This window comes from Gymnoscopelus braueri, assembly GCF_963280865.1.
Source record: "Gymnoscopelus braueri genome assembly, chromosome: 21".
NCBI lineage: Eukaryota > Metazoa > Chordata > Actinopteri > Myctophiformes > Myctophidae > Gymnoscopelus > Gymnoscopelus braueri.
Window position 1 is genome coordinate 11,654,035 of NC_137623.1, and position 19,554 is coordinate 11,673,588.

At 40.3% G+C, this 19,554-nt stretch overlaps 1 protein-coding gene across 1 annotated transcript; it reads left to right on the plus strand.

Moving 5' to 3' along the window:
* Positions 1–1,332: 1,332 nt before the first annotated feature.
* LOC308077105 (nuclear factor 7, ovary-like) lies at positions 1,333–3,281 on the plus strand (the record flags this gene model as incomplete). Its single annotated transcript, XM_080417659.1, has 1 exon — positions 1,333–3,281. One exon carries the CDS (start codon positions 1,333–1,335, stop codon positions 2,737–2,739), a length of 1,407 nt encoding a protein of 468 aa, XP_080273785.1. The 3' UTR covers positions 2,740–3,281.
* Positions 3,282–19,554: the final 16,273 nt, after the last annotated feature.

Genomic DNA, 19,554 nt, shown 5'->3' on the forward strand with positions numbered 1-19,554 from the left:
TTTGTCTACTCCGTGTACATGTAACGATTGTGACATGTATTTATGTTGGGACCTCCTCTAAAACGAGATGGCACATCTCAAGGGGTTTATCCCAATAAAGAAACTTGAATCATCAATATTGTTTCATTGCCTTGTTGCTCTGCTCTGATATAAATCATTATTGTTATTTGCGTTATTATCTTGTTTTAATCGTTGCTTTTATCTGTACAAGCACCTTGTAACACTGCTAAGAAAAGTGCTGTATGGAATATAATATGCTGAAGACTATGGGCTTGTATGTACACCAACTCCAGCTTCATCAGTGGGGATGACTGATGAAGTCAAATCCCTCATTGCTGTCCTGTGGTTACTGTGGTCACATCGCCTTTCCTCTGCTACCATCTGCTGTCCCTCATGTACAGTAGACCAGCAATCACTGTCCCAAACACTATTTACCCTCTATTTATCCAATCAGTTGTGTTGTTTCAAGATATGGAAGTAATAATAATAATTATTATTATTATTATTATTTATTATTATTATTATTATCATATACATAGTTATTAGTCAAGGACTTTTAAAATAAGGAAACCATATTGCTCACAAAATGTTTATTGGTTTGAAAAAAATATAAATAAATAATTCAACATTTAGCAAACGACATCCAAACACAGATATATTTTAAATACTCTTTCCATGAGGGAAACTATATTATATTTATTATGAATAAATTATAAAGATTATTAAAAGACACTGAACCCCTAAAATTTAGGGGGTCAGTGTCAGGAGTGTTTAGGGCCTATAAATGCTCCTGATGAGCAGGCAGGTGACTTGAATGGCTGCCTCTGCCGTCAGTGTGTGAAAGGGTTCATGTGAGGCGTACATTGTAAAGCACTTTGAATGGCCAAAGTCCAATCTGAGATGATAAAAACCTTTTTCCTTTCATTTAGTTCCCTATATTGTTACCTGTCTTATACTAAATATAATAAATAAAAGACAGTACTGACTTTGATACTTTGATATAGTGCATTAGGGTGCGTGCGTGCGTACGTGAGTGACCTTTGCAACAGGTATGTGGTGTGTCAAAGCTCCACCCCTTGGCAGACTAATCGGAAACAAGATTTTCTTGTTTCAGATCAAACACACAACTTCCAGTGAGGGAAGACAGACTGCCTTTCCACAGCTAGGGAATACTGACCCAGACCACTGGAACCTGCTCCTGACTTTGTCGCTGAATAGACTTTAACAAGAATCAGGATTCACAGTGAAAGTAAACTTCAGGGAATATTCTAGAAGAGGGAGTGTCTTTTTTTCCTGTCTTGAGAAGAGTGTTTAGCTTCACTCAGAGGCAAAATGGCTTCCAAGTCATCTCTCTCCGAAGAGGATTATTCCTGTCCTGTGTGTCATGACATCTTTAAAGATCCTGTTATTCTGTCATGTAGTCACAGCTTCTGTAAAGCCTGTCTGCAGGAATGGTGGAGAGATAAGGAAATCAAGGAATGTCCAGTTTGTAAGAAGAGAAATTCAATGGATCCACCCTGTAATCTGGCTCTGAGGAACCTGTGTGAGGCCTTCATACAGGAGAGACATCAGAGAGCTTCAACCTCAGGGTCTGAGGTTCGCTGCAGTCTGCATAGTGAGAAACTCAAACTCTTCTGTCTGGAATGTCAACAGCCAGTGTGTGTCGTATGTCGAGATTCTAAAAAACACATCAACCACAGTTTCAGACCCATTGATGAAGCAGCACTGGATCACAAGGAGGAGGTCCGGGAATTACTGAAGCCTTTACAGGGGAAACTGGAGGTCTTCAATACATTTAAAACAGACTATGATCAAACAGCAGAACACATTAAGGTCCAGACCAGGCACACAGAGATACAGATGAATAAACAGTTTAAGAAGCTTCATCAGTTTCTACAAGAGGAAGAGGTGGCCAGTATCAAAGTACTGAGGGAGGAAGAGCAGCAGAAGAGTCAGATGATGAAGGAGAAGATTGAGGGTCTGAACAGAAAGATATCTTCCCTTTCAAACACAATCAGAGCCATAGAGGCGGATCTGAGAGCTGAACACATCCCATTCCTGCAGAACTACGAGACCACAATGGAAAGAGTCCAGTTCACACTGCAGGACCCACAGCCGGTCTCAGGAGCATTGATAGACGAGGCCAAACACCTGAACAACCTGACCTTCAGGGTCTGGAACAAGATGAAGGACATTGTTTCCTACAATCCTGTCATTCTGGACCCCAACACTGCCTATTCAAGACTCATCCTGTCTGGTGATCTTACCAGTGTGAGATATGGAGAGAAACAGCAGCTTCCTGATAACCCAGAGAGGTTTGACTACTGGTCCCATGTCCTGGGTTCTGAAGGCTTTAACTCAGGGACTCACAGCTGGGATGTTGAGGTTGGAGACAATACATACTGGTCAGTAGGTGTGTTAGCAGGGTCTAACCAGTGGAAGGGAAACAGGGGGAATACATTCTGGAGAGTAGGGTTACGTGAAGGTGAATACAAAGCAATGTCCTCATCGGGGTCATGCACTGCTATCACGTTGAATCAGAGCCTCCAGAGGATCAGAGTTCAGCTGGACTGGAACAGAGGAACGTTGTCATTCTCTGATCCTGATACTAACACACACATACACACCTTCACACACACTTTCACTGGTATACTCTTTCCATACATTAACACTACTCAAACTTTCCCTCTGAAGATTTTACCAGGAAAGGTCAGTGTAACTCTGGAACAACATAGTTAGATGTGGTGGTGATGATGATGATGATGATGATGATGATGATGATGATGACAAACTTTCAAGATTTTAACTCAACCAATTGTGGTTGTTATAATATTGTGGGTTAACCGCTTGAACCCTAGTGTCATTATTCTGTGGCAAACATTCTGTGAAAATAGACGATTTACAAGCTCACAACCCGCCGTCGCTTGTAGATCACCATTTTCTTGCTAAGAAGTTATAGAACCCTGGGGAACTCTGGTCATAGTATAGTTTTACAGTAGGGTTTACTGTAAGTGGTTATGGTAAATTAAAACAATAGTAATAATGTTGAGGGTTGCCTGGGTTGGGGTACTTTACTATAAAATGTTTCAGAATAATATGATTAATATTGTATACTTATAAACAGTTTGCTCATATAATCAACCGTCGAAATGTTTGGATGTCCGTGCATCTCTTGACCGCTATAGAAAGACATGCAACACATGACTCCAACTGGAATCATAAAATAATTCATCAATATGACTGATATATTTTGCTCTGAGTCCAAATTAAATTATTTTACAGGAAAGAAATTTGTATATGAAGAAACTATTTGTAAATCGAATAAACATCTACCACACATACATCTCCTGTGTGATTTGAGTTCAGTTACATCACATAAAATATCTGTTCCACGTTTTTGATCGCCATTATAAATTATGCCATTTTACAGTAAATGATGGTTAGCAAAGGTCAGTATGTTAAATATTACCAAAGTTTTATGAAACCCACAAGGTAGACTATGAACCCTGCAGGGAAATTCAAGGGTGTTATCACTTGACTAACTGAAGTATATGGTCTCATTACAGATTTACAGGTGTAAATAAATGATTTGTTGCACATGCACACTCCCATTATTTGCAGTTACAATACAATGAAAACACCATAATAAAGTTCAGTGTACAGGCCCAGTGTGTTTCTGGGATGTAGACTTCAGGGGGTATTGTGGGTCTAATACTATTGTGGGTTTATGTATGTCACACGACCCTTTTGAAATGTTGCTTGACAAAACATAACTTGCTATAATAAATCATAAAAGGTTGACTGATATTATTGAGTTGAGACTCATGGGGGAACCTGAGAAATACATTGAAATAACAGCAGGGGAACATTTACATATCAATGGATCCAGCAAGTACAAAAATGAAATCATTGAATGTTTTATGACCTGTCAGAGAGTTATCCCTGACCCTGAATATTAGCTGTGTCATATCAGATTAGCATATCATATAAAGATGTTTTACTATGTTAAATATGTTTAACATATAAATAGGTTTTATATATTATTAATTGGTGTCTCTGCTCTACCAAGGACAAAGTCCATACAATAATCAATGAAGTGTTAACTTAAGTGCTTTGTGTTAACTAAATCATAAATAAATAATCACAATCACGTTCAATTCAATGAAGAGGGCTGTATTTTGTCAATTGCACACTGGAATCGTCTTCCAGGCGATATGAGTAACATCAAAGGAAAAGCTTGTTTCAAAAATAAACTTAAACATTATATCATATACACTCAAAACATACAATAACATCTTAACTTACCACATTAACTGTGCCATTTTAAATCTGCTGTATTTCTGTTGGTTTCTCTTCTCTTTTTTTTGTAATGTGATTCTTGATTTTTGTAAGATGAAGTATTTTTGTATGTGATAAACTGATGGTGAAATATTTTATGTTGTGATTACTATTAATGTCAAGACCCCAGGAATACAGATCTCCATTACCTGGCGCCTTAACGATCCATATAATAAACAATAAACCTAGCGTCCTTATTCTGAGCATGTTCTAATAGGCGAAAACTGAGTCACGTTGCAACGTGTTGTCTGTTTTCAGCAAATTTGTTGTAGAAGGAAAAAGGATAATTAAGATTAAGAACTATCTAACTTTCTTCCCATTTAAAACTGGATTGTTGGCATCACACACCACTGCAGTGCATACTGACCTCTAGTATTTTTTTGCTGGCACCTAGCTATCTTGATATGCTAAGGTTTAGCAGCTAAATGTGCCAGTCCTACCATGAGGTCCTCAGGTCTGGGTATGGACCAAGGAAGACTGGGCCTTTGTTCCGCCAAGGCCCCCGGACTCTGAAATAGCCTAGACCCAGAGAACATCAGGTTAACCATCCCACTAGCCATTCTTTTTTTTTTTCTTCCAAAAATGCCTTTTTATCCCCCTAAAACAGCAAGCACCTCAGATTATAACATGATCTGAGGCACTTGCTCAATTTATGTTAATATTGTTTCATAGCCTTGTTGCTCTGTTTGTTATCTGATATAATTCGTTATCAGTGTTGGAAAAGTTACTAAAACATAGTAATATATTACTTATTACATATTACTTGTTTAAAAAGTAATATAGTTACTTTACTTATTACTCCCTGCCAAAAGTAATTAGTTACTTTACTAGTTACTGGAAAAAAGTAATATATTACTTTAAGTTACATATTACTTTATAGTTACTTTCCAACACTGTGTTGAAAAAGTTACTAAAACATTACTTTCCAACACTGTGTTGGAAAAGTTACTAAAACATAGTAATATATTACTTATTACATATTACTTGTTTAAAAAGTAATATAGTTACTTTACCTATTACTCCCTGCCAAAAGTAATTAGTTACTTTACTAGTTACTGGAAAAAAGTAATAACATTACTTTAAGTTACATATTACTTTAGTTACTTTCCAACACTGTTCGTTATCGTTATTTGCATTATTGTTTCCCTCATTGCTGTCCTGTGGTTACTGTGGTCACATCGCCTTTCCTCTGCTACCATCTGCTGTCCCTCATGTACAGTAGACCAGCAATCACTGTCCCAAACATTATTTACCCTCTATTTATCCAATCAGTTGTGTTGTTTCAAGATACGGAAATAATACTTTGAAATTTATTATTATATAAATAGCTATTAGTCAAGGACTTTTAAAATAAGGAAACTATATTGCTCACAAAATGTTTATTGGCTTGAAAGATATATAAATCCAAACACAGATATATTTTAAATACTCTTTCCAACAGGAAAACTATCTTATATATATTATAAATAAATAATAAAAAACAAACAAAAGTTATAAACGTATCAATGTGTGTGCACGCACGTGCATTCGCATTCTAAGATAATTCCTAAAATAATCCTGCACACTGTCTTCACTTACAGCAACTATTTAATTCAAAAAAATACAACGTTTTGGTCACACTGACCGTAATCAGGTATCTGATGAAGCCAAGGTCACACATCAGGTATCTGATGAAGGTCAGTGCGAGTGTGCCACTGAAACGTTGTCTTTTCTGCATTACATAGTTGCTGTAAGTGAAGACTAAAAACTGGACGTTGGGTTAAAAACGCCCCAGACGATCTGAGAGGTCTGGATGGTTCATGATGTAGCACAAAATCAGAAATGTTGTTTGGCCCTTAACTATTCAATGCTTTATAAATCAACAGTAGTATGTTAAAATCAATTATTTGACAGACAGAGATCCAGTGTAAAGATCTGAGAACTGGAGTGATATGATCCACTTTCTTGGTATTAGTAGGGAGGGACTCGAGCAGCAGCGTTCTGAATCGACTGCAGCTGTCTGATCGTTTTTTTTAGGGAGACATTAGTCATCCTGCTGACTCTGAGACATAAGTCCTTTAATCCATGATACTGTATATTCTTAAGGTGATGGTAGGCTGACTTTGTACGTTTCTTAATGTGGCTGTTGAAGTTCAGCTCAGGTCTGAGTCCATGACTACACCAAGATTTATGACAAACACTTCAGTTTAATTGAAGAACACTCTGGAGAGAGAGAGAGAGAGAGATGACGGAAAAGTTCTGTGTAGAAGTTGTGCTTCTATCACATCACAGTCACACACACACGCACGCACGCACACACGCACACACACACACACACAGTGGCGCGGGAAGGGGGGGCTATGGGGGCTGCAGCCCCCCTGACGGTGGGAAGCAAAAAAAAAATACATATAATTTTTAAAGTCTATACACACACATATATATTAAAACAATGATGTGTTTAACTTTGGGGAATAAAATATTTGCTGAAAAATTTGGGGGGAAAAACGCGCGAAAAAAGTGTGGAAAAAAATTGTAGCCCCCTGCCCAGCCCAGGCCACATACAGCTCAAGTGGAGTTAGGAGGTTTTTTAACCATTAATGTGGAGATTTTTTTTTTGTCATTTTTTCGTGACAAATTGTTTTTAAAAACATAAACAATATCTGGTTTATTTTTGGAATTCTCACATGGCAGTCAGATCGGGCTGAAACCTTGCCCAAATATGGAGTCATTATGTCATAGTTGACTGACGTCACAGATTGGTCACATGAAGTCTGACATCCACGTGAGGCCACGCCCCTTATTGGACCCCGTCTTATTTATATTATTTTATTTGTTGCTGTTGTTAGTCATGGCTTCCAGTTCCCACCTGATGTTGTGTGGGAGTTCTGATTGGTCCAGATCGTACTGAATAACTGCTAGCTTGCATACTGTCTTCAGACTAGGACTTAAGTCTAACATGTACAGGTCAGCAGGTCTGTTTTCTCCTCCAGAGAGGATGATACGATCTCCCACAATGCAACAGCACATCCTCGTCATCCCATACATCCCACACGGTCTTTTCCCTTTGGGCTCAACCCTCTTCCAGGAGAAGGTCTCTGGATTGAATTTCCACAGATCATAGAGGGTAGTAGTACTTTTTCTTCCACCAAATATGTACAGCTCTCCATTGTAGGTAAAGGCTGAATGACCAAAGCGCCTTTTTGGAAGAAGCTGTGCAGAAGGTGTGTTCAGCCAGCAGTTGGTCTCTGTGTCAAACACTCTGATGTTGTTGCTAGAGGAGGCTCCGCACCCAAATTCAAACATCTTTGTCCCGATGATGGTGGCAGAGTGATGTGATGAAGCAGGAGGTGGAGTGCCTCTGGTGTTAATTAAAGACCAGACCATTGTGGTGGTCTCCAACTTGTACATGTCATCATAGTAGCAAGTCCTATTGGATGTTCCTCCATGGATAAACATGACCTTCCCCAAGACACAGGCTGAGTGGTTCCTCCTCTTCTCTGGAACAGTTCCAGAAACCTTGGGCTTGAACCATCTGTGGGCGTCGACATCAAATGCATACAGCACGTTGCAGAATCGCCCTGTGTCATATTTATAACCCCCCCAGATGTAGATTATGTCTTCTATCAGCACAGCTGTGTGGCTGCAGCGATTGGATGGAACCTCAAGGTGAAATTCTCCTCTTCCAGTTGTCACTGGGGTCAACTTTCTCCAGCGTAAAGCCACTGTGTTGAAGATGTAAACATCAATCTGATCCTTGTTGATGTTACAGTACCCTCCAAATGAGTAGACTTGGTCTCCCACGGCAACAGCAGCAGCTTGACCGCCTAACACTGGTCCTCTGTTCAGATGCAGCGTCCAGTAAGACATTTCTCACAACAGCTCTTGATCAACTTAGATTCTTCAAGTCTCGTTGTGTAACAGAATGGAGACCTAACGTGTGCTCTACCACTTATATTGGTTCATTGGCACAAGTGTCATGCAAAGTTTGACCAATCCGCTGATGGGTCGGGCTGGCCAATCAAGGAAGTCGATGCCTGTTGATGTCCCTAATATGGTAAATTGATCATCATAGAAACCCCAGCCAGACAGGCTCTACACAGCAGACAGACAGGCTCTACACAGCAGACAGACAGGCTCTACACCGCAGACAGACAGGCTCTACACAGCAGAGAGACAGGCTCTACACAGCAGACAGACAGACAGGGGGTCCTCAGAGTTACTACAGGGGGTCCGCCAAATCTTTGTGTGATATGATTTTGTTTTTTTTTACATTAACCACTTGAACCCTAGTATCCCTTTTCCGAGGAGAACTTTAGCCAAAAATAGCAGATCTACAAGCTCACAATGCCTCGCAGCGCGAGAGATCGGCTTGTAGATCGGCTATTTTTGGCAAAGAGTTATAGGTGTAGTGGGAAAAAAGAGCAGCGAAAGTTTATCTGAAACACAATTTTATACAATATAGAGGGGGTCCCTGCTTCATCTCTCTCTCAGCTAGGGGGTCCTTGGCCTGCATCGCAATGCATTGCGTTGTGAGCTTGTAGCTAACAAAAAAAAAGAAGAAAAAAAAAGCCTATATTGACATGGCCAAAATATGGGCCAGGTTTATCACCAGAGACATTTGTTTTATCTGCCCCTTGGAAATGCGAGTTCCACACAGAGATTCCAGACTAATATCTACACAGTGATATTAGTCTGGCCATGCCAGGCTAGTGACTTAATACATTGTCAGATACTTGAATGTGTCCTTATATTATCATCACTTTATCCACATTATAGCCCCCCTTGGAATTAATGACTTCCAGCGCCCCTGCACACACACACACACACACACACACACACACACACACACACACACACACACACACACACACACACACACACACACACACACACACACACACACACACACACACACACACACACACACACACACACACACACACACACACACACACACACACACACACAGCACAGTACAGTACAAACAACATGCCTCCATATCGATCCCTTGACAGGCTAATAAACCTAACATGCAAGTGGCACATAGTGACAGCAGGTCAGAGAGATCAAAGGTAAGAAAACAGATGTCAAGAAGTCTCTGTGTTCCAAGGCAAAGCAACTGATTGCATGATTGTAGAAAACGATTTCAATGACTTTTAACTTGAATCCCATCATTCTCTCGTTCTTTAAACATGTTGTACAAAAGGCCAGTAATTATTACCCTCAAATTATATTTGTTAATTATTTTATGAATATGTTGTGCATTCCATATTTTCATTATTGTCAGCAGTATTGTGTCAGGCATTTTAATTGGCTGCCTACTCATGTCACCATGACCCGTGGTCAATCAGTGCCTGATGCTTGATTAGCCTGCTGCTTAAATAAGATTGCGTCATTAAAAAGTAGTCTTCTGTGAGAGAACTGAAGCATGGAGTAAAGGAGTGTAAAACCCTACTCACTTTCAAAACTGCCCCAAAGATACACCTTCAGGAGGCTGCAATTCGAAAATGGCCCCTGTCTAAGTCTTCTTAACCTACCCCCCCCCCCCTACCCCCCCTCTTTCATTTTCTTCTTTTGTATTTTTTTTTGTTCTCTCAACATACCAGTAACATGAAAGCTGATTGTGTGACATTCTGTATAGTAGTGTGTATATCTGTCTGTCTCTTATATGTCATCATGATTTGTGTGCATGGGGTTCTCATCTAAAACAAGCTGCGTGCTTAACTGAGTCTTCCAGTTTAGTAGACCTTGTATTGTGAATTTGTACTTCCATGTACTGTGATTCTCATGTCTTACTAAATAAAAGTACATCAATCAATCAATCAATCAATCTGATCTGAAAGAGTTGTTTGTTTTCCCCTTGGACATTATATTTTACAAAGTGTGCGTGCAACTAATTGACCACATGATGTAACAAGAACAGGGTGGTGAAAAGTGGATGTGGGTGTGAAGGAGTAATACATCTTCAACGGACGCCAATCTTGTGTTTTTACTGGACACTAGAGGTTGCCACCGGTTGAGCAACGAGCTCATCAGTTTAATTAATAAAATAGTACAATTCTTTACACATATTCACCTGGTTTCACAGTTCTAAATTATTCTCTGATAATATGAGACCACAATCTAAAAGCAACAGTACTCTGGGTCCCAGATTGGAGAACCACAGCTGTAATGTACTTGTCACAGTCAATGGTCAACAGGTAATGCAAAGGGTAGGTGTGTAGTGTAGTACTGTACTGACAGATACAGGGGGCGCTAAAGAGCTTACGTGGAGCAGACTTGAGCTTCATGATGGATAGGAGGTCAGGTTCAATTACACCTCAGAATGAGAGGAACAAAGACTATTATTAGGCTGATGATGATATGACATTTAATTAATATGATTCATTAAGAATTCACTGGCTTGTGCAGTAGAAAGAGACAGACAGGAGAGAGTGGAGAGACAGGGAGGAGAGTAAAGAGAGAGAGAGAGAGAGAGAGAGAGAGAGAGAGAGAGAGAGAGAACGAGACAGAACGAGACAGACAGACAGACAGACAGACAGACATACAGACAGACAGACAGACAGACAGACAGACAAAGGAGAGAGTGGAGGGAGACAGGCGTGAAAGACAGATCAGACTCATGCAGATTCAACCTCATACAGACTGACATGAGTCACATGACATCCCTGATATAACTATCAGAGATGTCATGTCGGTAAATAATGGTGGGTTTACAATTATACCTTCACACTTCATGATGTAATTGATGCTTTGCATCATATATAGCACACTTGGAACTTGAGAGAGAGAGAGAGAGAGAGAGAGAGAGAGAGAGAGAGAGAGAGAGAGAGAGAGAGAGAGAGAGGGGGGGGGGGGGGGTGAGGGAGGGAGAGAGAGAGAGAGAGAGAGAGAGAGAGAGAGAGAGAGAGAGAGAGAGAGAGAGAGAGAGAGAGACTTGGCTTCAGAGCCAATGAAAGACTCCTCAAATGAAAAGACAGACAGAATGAGATTATCTCACAGAAAGAGGGAAGGAGCTGAGGGAGATGGAGTAAAAAGAAAGACACATGAAAGGAAGAACTGGGAAGAAAGGGAAAGAAATTAAGCAAGAAGGGCACAAAGGATGGATAGACAATGATGAAGAGAGAGAGAGAGAGAGAGAGAGAGAGAGAGAGAGAGAGAGAGAGAGAGAGAGAGAGAGAGAGAGAGAGAAAGGGATGATAATAAATAAATGAGCAGGGCATGGGCTGGGTGAACTTAGAGTTAGACTTTAATTACCTAACACTGCTGAATGGACACTTTGATTACACAACAGCACTGACTGGAAAATCAATGGCCCTCTGCTAGGCTCAGTTCTGTGTGTGTGTGTGTGTGTGTGTGTGTGTGTGTGTGTGTGTGTGTGTGTGTGTGTGTGTGTGTGTGTGTGTGTGTGTGTGTGTGTGTGTGTGTGTGTGTGTGTGTGTGTGTGTGTGTGTGTGTGTGTGTGTGTGTCTGTAAATGCATAGCATCCATAGCACATGCACACTGTCACGTGTGACGGTGTGACAGTAGTCACAGCTGCTGTACTGAAGGTATCAATGTCCTGATTTATTGTGTTTTGTTCTGGCTGGAGACCTGTGTTGCATTTCTTTCCCCATCTCTGCAGTGCACTTAGTTTCCTGTCTCTCTACTATCTTATCCTAGCAACGATGAATGCTATAGGTGATCATTTGTTTATCATGTAGGCCTACCCATAGCAATAATGAACATATTAACTATACTCTGAACAAGGAACTGTGAGGAACTGCCTAGTGAAAATATAAAAATATATATAGCAAATCAGTGTAACCTTTTCATCCTGTCTCTGTCCTTTTATCACCCTTTCACCCTGGGGGTAGTATACTGTATATAAAACTTGTTAGCTGTGCTCTGCACCTTTCAGACAGAATTAGTTTCTATTTGACTGCCCCATGGAGATGCATTTCTGCCTGAATGAACTGGATTTATAACGTTGGAGGGTGGCTAGGGGATTGTGACAGTTCAGGACGTAATTTGTCCGCCGTGCCCTTACTTTCCCGTTGCTCATCAGTGTACATTTGCATAATCTTAATAAAGAAAAGGGAAAGAACAAAACGAAAACTAAACATCCTCCCTCCTCTCCGCATGGAACTCTGTCTCTCTGAGTGACTCTCCCTCTTTTCCCACAGGGCCGGAGCTGGTGGTGGGGAGGAACGGTCACCATGGGAACGGTCTCCATGGGCACCTCCGTAGGCTGACCCGTCATGTCATTGTTCACCCTGGGAACACACACATTCACAATACTATTGTATTTATTTGTCTTTGTATTCTGTTTTGTATGTTCATTATTATTATTTATTTTGATATAAATGTATTATTCTGTGATTTTTTTTATTTCATTTTGTGTGAACTCTTGTCACACACTCAGTTCTCGTGACAAGGCAAGACAGGCAAGGCAATTTTATTTGTAAGCACATTGCAACAACAAGGCAATTAAATGTGCTTAACACACCAAAACATCAAGCAAAGGAGACACAATAATAAAAGGACATTAGGATGCATAATGATTGCACAAGATTGAAGATTGCACAACAAGATGAATGCACAAGATGTCAAACTTGCGAGAGTCACCCCCCTGTACAAAAAAAGGAAGCAAATTAGACCCCGGCAACTGCCGCCCTGTTTCCATTCTATGTTCCATCTCGTAGGTTATGGAGAGGTTATACGAACAGATTGACAAGTATCTTGCAGAAAGAAAACCAAAATACAAATTCACTGGGCCTACTCAAGGGACCAGTGCCCATGTACCTGTCAATCTACTTCAAAAGAGTGAGAGACGCCCACAGGCACAACACCAGAGGGAGCTCCACTGATCTCATTCCCCCCCAGATTCGGCACAAACATGGGGTTCAACCCCATGTTTGTCATTCTACTATTATGCCACCAAAATGTGGAATGCCCTGCCACCAGCCATCAAAAAGTGTGTCCGCAAACTGTTTATAAAGTATTCAATAAATCAATCAATAAAACAAAAGAAGTAAAAATTAACAAATACAATTACAGCGCAGAAGAGAAATAAAAATAATTAATAAAAATAACTCATTCGAAGGCAGCGGCAAACAGAACGCTCTTTAGTTGTGATTTAAAAGCGGACCTGCCGTTTTCTGGGAGTTTGTTCCAGATATGTGGTGCATAAAAACTAAATACTGCTTCCCCACGTTTTTATTTTTTGTTTTAGAGACAGAAAGCAGACCACCAGATGACCTGAGAGATCTGGAAGGTTCATAATATCTCATACGATCAGAAATGTGTTATTCTTGGAGGTTTTCACCTGTTGGATTTTTGCTTGTATTCATCCTCCTCTCCTATCTATCTCAGATCTCACTCACACACCTGGCTGCCTGCCTGTTTCTCATCCGCTCTGCCTGCCTGCCACCATGCCCCTCATTCCCTGTTTGTGTTAATAAACACCCTTGAACTTTTATTCTGTGTCTATGCCTGTATTTGGGTCTGCCAGTTCTTGGTATCATAACACCTGTTAATTTTCCAATCCGGCAAGGACATGTCATGCTTTATTTTTGTGTGTGTTAAGGGTCGCTCCAGACATATATATCTTATCAGCTGGCTACTGCAAGTCTATCTATTCCCTGCAGGATAGTGTGTTTTTATCTCAGTGTCTCTATGAGATCATGACTTACTGGTAATCAGAGATCATGGCTCCACTTAAATCTCTGCCTGGTTCTCTGTCCTGCAGGCCTTGCTCTCTCCTGCTCTTCTATGTACGCATGCACACAGTGTACATACAGTACACAGACCTTGTGAGCAAACACAAATATACACAAGCATACCACAAATACTGGCAAGGTGCTACGGATACGTAAAGCATAGACACATATTCAAATATATATACATATTTTATATAGTTATACATATGTTTGATCATGTGATTTGAAAAAAGTCTGGAACTAATGAGAAAGCCCAACAGAATGTTTGTCAAGGGGAATGCAAATATATTAACAAATGCACATGTCAGGTATTGATTTGCTGCTGGGGTTTCATGAATTGAAAAACTGAGAATATAGAAAATGAAATAACCTCTAAGATACTGCTGACTAGTTTTTTCCTTGTGTTTTCTTTTCCCCATTCTGAGAGCTGGCAATGTACCAAGATTTATAAATCATGGTCCATGTTTGATTCCCCAATAATAAAATAGGACACTCATGAAAGTTTGTAATCATACTGAAATATAATGTATTATAAAACAGGATTTACAGAAATGCTGAACTTTGGTAGAAGAACAACTTTGGGTTGTGTTATATGGCATGATTTAACCACTTGACACCTATTATTATTATTTATTTATTTTTCCAAGGAAATGGGGAATCAGAAAAAAGCTGTATATGATGGTTGATATGAAAGTCACTGTTCAAAGGAAAATTGACGTTGTACATTGTTGTCTTGTAATGTACTGTTGAATGTCATGTTTTATGTTATTTGTGGACCCCAGGAAGATTAGCTGTTGTTATGCACCAGCTAATGGGGATTCTAATAGACTCATAACTCATAAACCCTAGCATTCCCATTTCTGGGGGGGAACATTTGCAGAAAACAGCAGATCTACAAGCCCACAATGCAATGCGTTGCGCTGTGTTGTGACACGACACAACGCACACACTATTTCCAGCAAAGCGATTTGGTGTAAAGGGGGAAAAGGAGTGGACCAAGTACAGAGCCGACCCCAGTCAAGTAAGCATTAGTTTACTAAATGTACTGTTAATTTACAATCCGGCAAGGAAATGTCTTGCTTTTTTGTGTGTGTGTTAAGGCCCGCCGCAGACATTAATATCTAATCAGCTGGCTACTGCAAGTCAATCTATTCCCTGCAGGAAGTTCGGTGACACATTTTTGCCCAATGTTCTCCTCAGAAGAGAGACTCAAGGGGTCAAGTTGTTAATCACCCTGTAAAACTCAGTTTGTGGCACTTGTCATTCTGCATTGTTTTGGTGTGTGACCATGACAAGGTTGGGATGGATGATCATTGATCGTGAAACCGCAGGGCTGCTATATCAACAATGTGATTCATGTCTGGACAAACCAAAGACTGTTGAGCTCAGCTGCTGTTGCATGATAAGCGGCTAAATCAGTTGTAAACTGGCTTCTAAATTAGATTCAGTGGTGTAATCTTCTTTGTCTCTCAGCAGGAACACAGAGCATGACGGTGGACAGGTTGTGATGATTGCTCCATTGATGCAAGATAGGACTCTGCACACGTTACTCAAGTTGAAGTCGCTCAATTTCCACCTGAATGAACTGCATTATTTATTTATTCATATATATATACTTTTTTTCCTGATACAGCTGATTCATCAGCTTGGGTGCAATGTAACGCAAACAAATTGTGCTTTCACTTTCCATTCCGAGCTTCAACCTGGAAAATTAATTGAGCACTGATCATTGCTCTTTTTGTTTTTACAGCAACACATTGGTTCACTCTCATGCACACATTTTCACACCTGGGAGCAACCCAGTGCAACCACACGTCTTCTACTGCTGAACACTGAGCAGCCTCTCTTTTCGAGTAATTCTGGGTAAAGGGACGTGTGCCTTACTCTTGGAATGTTGTATGTTGTATGATTTCCAATCCTGGTCCTTTGGGACCCCCCGGTAATGCTGGCTTTCTACCCTCCCAAGATCTCATTTGCATTCACCTGTCCCAGTTATTTTAGTTGTCTAACCACAGACTGGGACACCCTGGTCAATCCATTTACAATTTAGCTATTTAGCAGACGCTCTTATCCAGAGTGACTTACAAGCGAGATCGAAATAAGCAGAGTAAGCATGAACCCAATAAACAAGGTAAATAATCACATAAATAGAGTGCATAGGAAATAGTGTTTTGCCTCAAAGGAACTAAGCTACCAGGTAAACACTGACTGAACCTAGCATCTGTCAAAACAACAAGCTATCTAAATCATATTTGAATTCGGTCAAAAGGGCCCCATTGGATTTTTTACCCAACTCAAGTATGCATTTAAAGAAAGGTTACTTGTTAACTGTGTGTGTGTGTGTGTGTGTGTGTGTGTGTGTGTGTGTGTGTGTGTGTGTGTGTGTGTGTGTGTGTGTGTGTGTGCGTGTGCGTGTGCGTGTGCGTGCATGCGTGCGTGCGCGCGTGTTTGTTTTGTGTTATTCCATCATCAGCCATAACTATTGGCTGTTTCAACACAATGTATCTCATTAATGGAAATATAAAAACTATGTGAACTTTCTTTACTATTTTAAAAGGTGAATAAAGTGTAGGTTGTGGGTTTCATCCCTGCTGATGAAATAAATACAACTATTGCTAATATAACTAATAAGTTGATAAATGTATTTTAAATTGATATATTACTGTATTATGACATACGTTGCTGAGGTCATACACCAGTGAGGGGCATTTGCTTGCATTGGGAAAAGTTAGCCACTGTATGCAGAGAAAGATGATTGAGTGCAGGGCAGACTGGAAGCAAAGATCACCCAGGGAATTACTTTGGCCCTCATATTTGTTACTATAAAAATAATAAAGTATAGTGAAAACATATCAATCAGCTGTCAGTCTATTAAATAAATACAAACTGTTTGTTTGATTGATTGATTGATAGACACAAGAAAGCTAAAAGCTTATTTCCATCGTGGTACCTTTGATCTTGGTGTGGGTGCGGGCGTGCGTGTGAGTATGTTTATGCGTGCATGTGTGTATGTGCTTGTGTGTGTACGTGGGGGCGGGGGGGGGGGGGGTAAGAACCCTAATAAAAGGGTTGTAAAAATGTAACTTGAGGTCGAGCTGGTAATGAGCCATCTCTTAAGGGAGGACTTAAAGCTAGCCATAGAGATAGTGGTCTTAATGCTTGTGGGTAGATCTTCCATGCATCTGTTGCGGTGTACAGGAATGAACTTTGGCCCATACAGCTGCTAAATAGGTGAGGCACAAAGTTGGTGGAGATTCCTCTGGTTGAGTATCTCTCCTATGTACTGCGCTGACCTTGGGAAAATATTCATGTATAGGTATTTAGGTGCAGTATTATTTATGATCCTGTGAACCATACACATTTTTATTTGAATGGCTCTTTCCTCAGCTTTGAGCCATTAAAAACCATAGGCTATTACTGCACAGGCTTATGAAACTATACCCTATCTCATTTTGGCATTACTTGCATTTTTTCACTCTGTGGGAGGAAACTGACAACAAAAAGATAAAAAAGAGAGAAGTATGACTAAGTTATACTTAGTCATACTTCTCCATTTACATCGCCCCACCCTAACCTTTTAACACCTCTTCCCGACACCCAGGTTGCTGACTTGGGTGTCCTCAGCTGTCCCACGAACTAAACTCAGGCTCATGGGTGACCATGCTTTTGCTGTCTGTCGTGGCAGGACTTTATAGAATGCCAAATGTGCATGTTAGCCCATAGCACTTGCCGTAGCTCTCGCCCTAGCCTTGACGACCTTGCAGGCTTATGCAAAGGTTAAAATGTAATTTAGATAGCATGTTATGTTGACAGATGCTAGGTTCATTTGCTGACCTGGCATCCTATAGTTTGTATAGTTTCAATGTACAGATTTTTTTTTTAAATATTATACTGTTTAGACTGATGATAGGTTCTTTGGTTTACCTATGATCCTAGATTACTATTTCTATATGCATTTGATGTATTACCTCGTGTTTACCTTGCTTACTGTAAATTGCTCCGGATTAAAGGCCAGACCGAACCAATGCAACTAGTCGCAACTCCTTACAACAAAACAGTTTTAAGGCCAGTCCACACCAATGCAACTCCTTGCAACTGCCAATGCAAGTTGCATGTTGCAAGGAGTTGCATTGGTGTGGACTGGCCTTAAGAGCGTCTGCTAAATGCCTAAATTGTAAATTGTAAGTTTGTTATAAAAATAATTTCTGTTGTAGAGCATTAAGGACTTTTTGGCACTTCTCATATTTATTTTTATTTTATTACTTGTTGTTGCACTATGATGTGGTTTGCACTGTCTTGTCCTGTCTTGCACCAGTCCTGTTGTAAACTGCGCTCCACTGCATCAAACCAAATTCCTAACATGTCTACATGTCATGGCAATAAAGTCTTCTGATTCTGATTCTGATTCTGATTCTCCTTGCATTTTAGAACCTGTGACCTGTCTATTCATTCTATTTAAACTTTATATTGAGAATGTTTGGCTGCACAGCAAGGGTCTGCTGTCATTTGACCATAGAGTCCAGTCAACAGCTATGTTTGCAAATAATGACTGCTCAACACTTCTACAAATTCTGAACCTGTCAGTGTAACTGTTGTTGTTATAGTGTCTAATAGTGTAGTATTCCTACATATAGAAAATGCTTGACAGCGGCGCCTCCAAAAAGACTCAAGCCCCGCCATCCCTACAATAAGGCGCAGGTGGCACAAGAGATGCTCTGTTCTATCCCTGAGGACCTGTCTATTAACACATGGTTGGGGCATCTTGGAAGCAGGAGCGGGAGACAGCCGGGCCCGCATGAATCCATCGATCTGTATTGCACAGGCTTATGAAACCATCTCATATTTTGACATTTCTTGCTTTTTTCACTCTGTGGGAGGAAACTGTACAAAAAGATAAAAAAGAGAGAAGTATGACAAAGTTATAGAAGTGGTAAACGTTTCCGCTAACTTCATGTTGAAACCAGTAGATCATATCTCACACTAACCAAAAGTGTTGCTAAATAGTACTAAAAGCGATTATTTGGCTCGTAATGTATGGGAACCTCTTTCCCAGCTTTACAGCACCTATCTTAAAGCTGCTATAACACTTGTGTCAAACGAATGTAATTAGTGGAAAGTTATTATTTGTATTTTCTACTTTGTTTTACTGCTTTTTCCATTAATGAGATATATCTCATATTCTTTGCTCATAGGCTGGCTAGACCTTAGGATAGTTCACCTTCAACTCTGATGTTCACATGAGTGAAGTTATACTTTACTGTGTGTGTGTGTGTGTGTGTGTGTGTGTGTGTGTGTGTGTGTGTGTGTGTGTGTGTGTGTGTGTGTGTGTGTGTGTGTGTGTGTGTGTGTGTGTGTGTGTGTGTGTGTGTGTGTGTGTGTGTGTGTGTGTGTGTGAGAGAGAGAGAGAGAGAGAGAGAGAGAGAGAGAGAGAGAGAGAGAGAGAGAGAGAGAGAGAGAGAGAGAGGGAGCCCCTCCTCTTTATACATAAAGCCATCTTCAGGTCTTTATCTCCACTGGATTCTCCATCAAACAGACT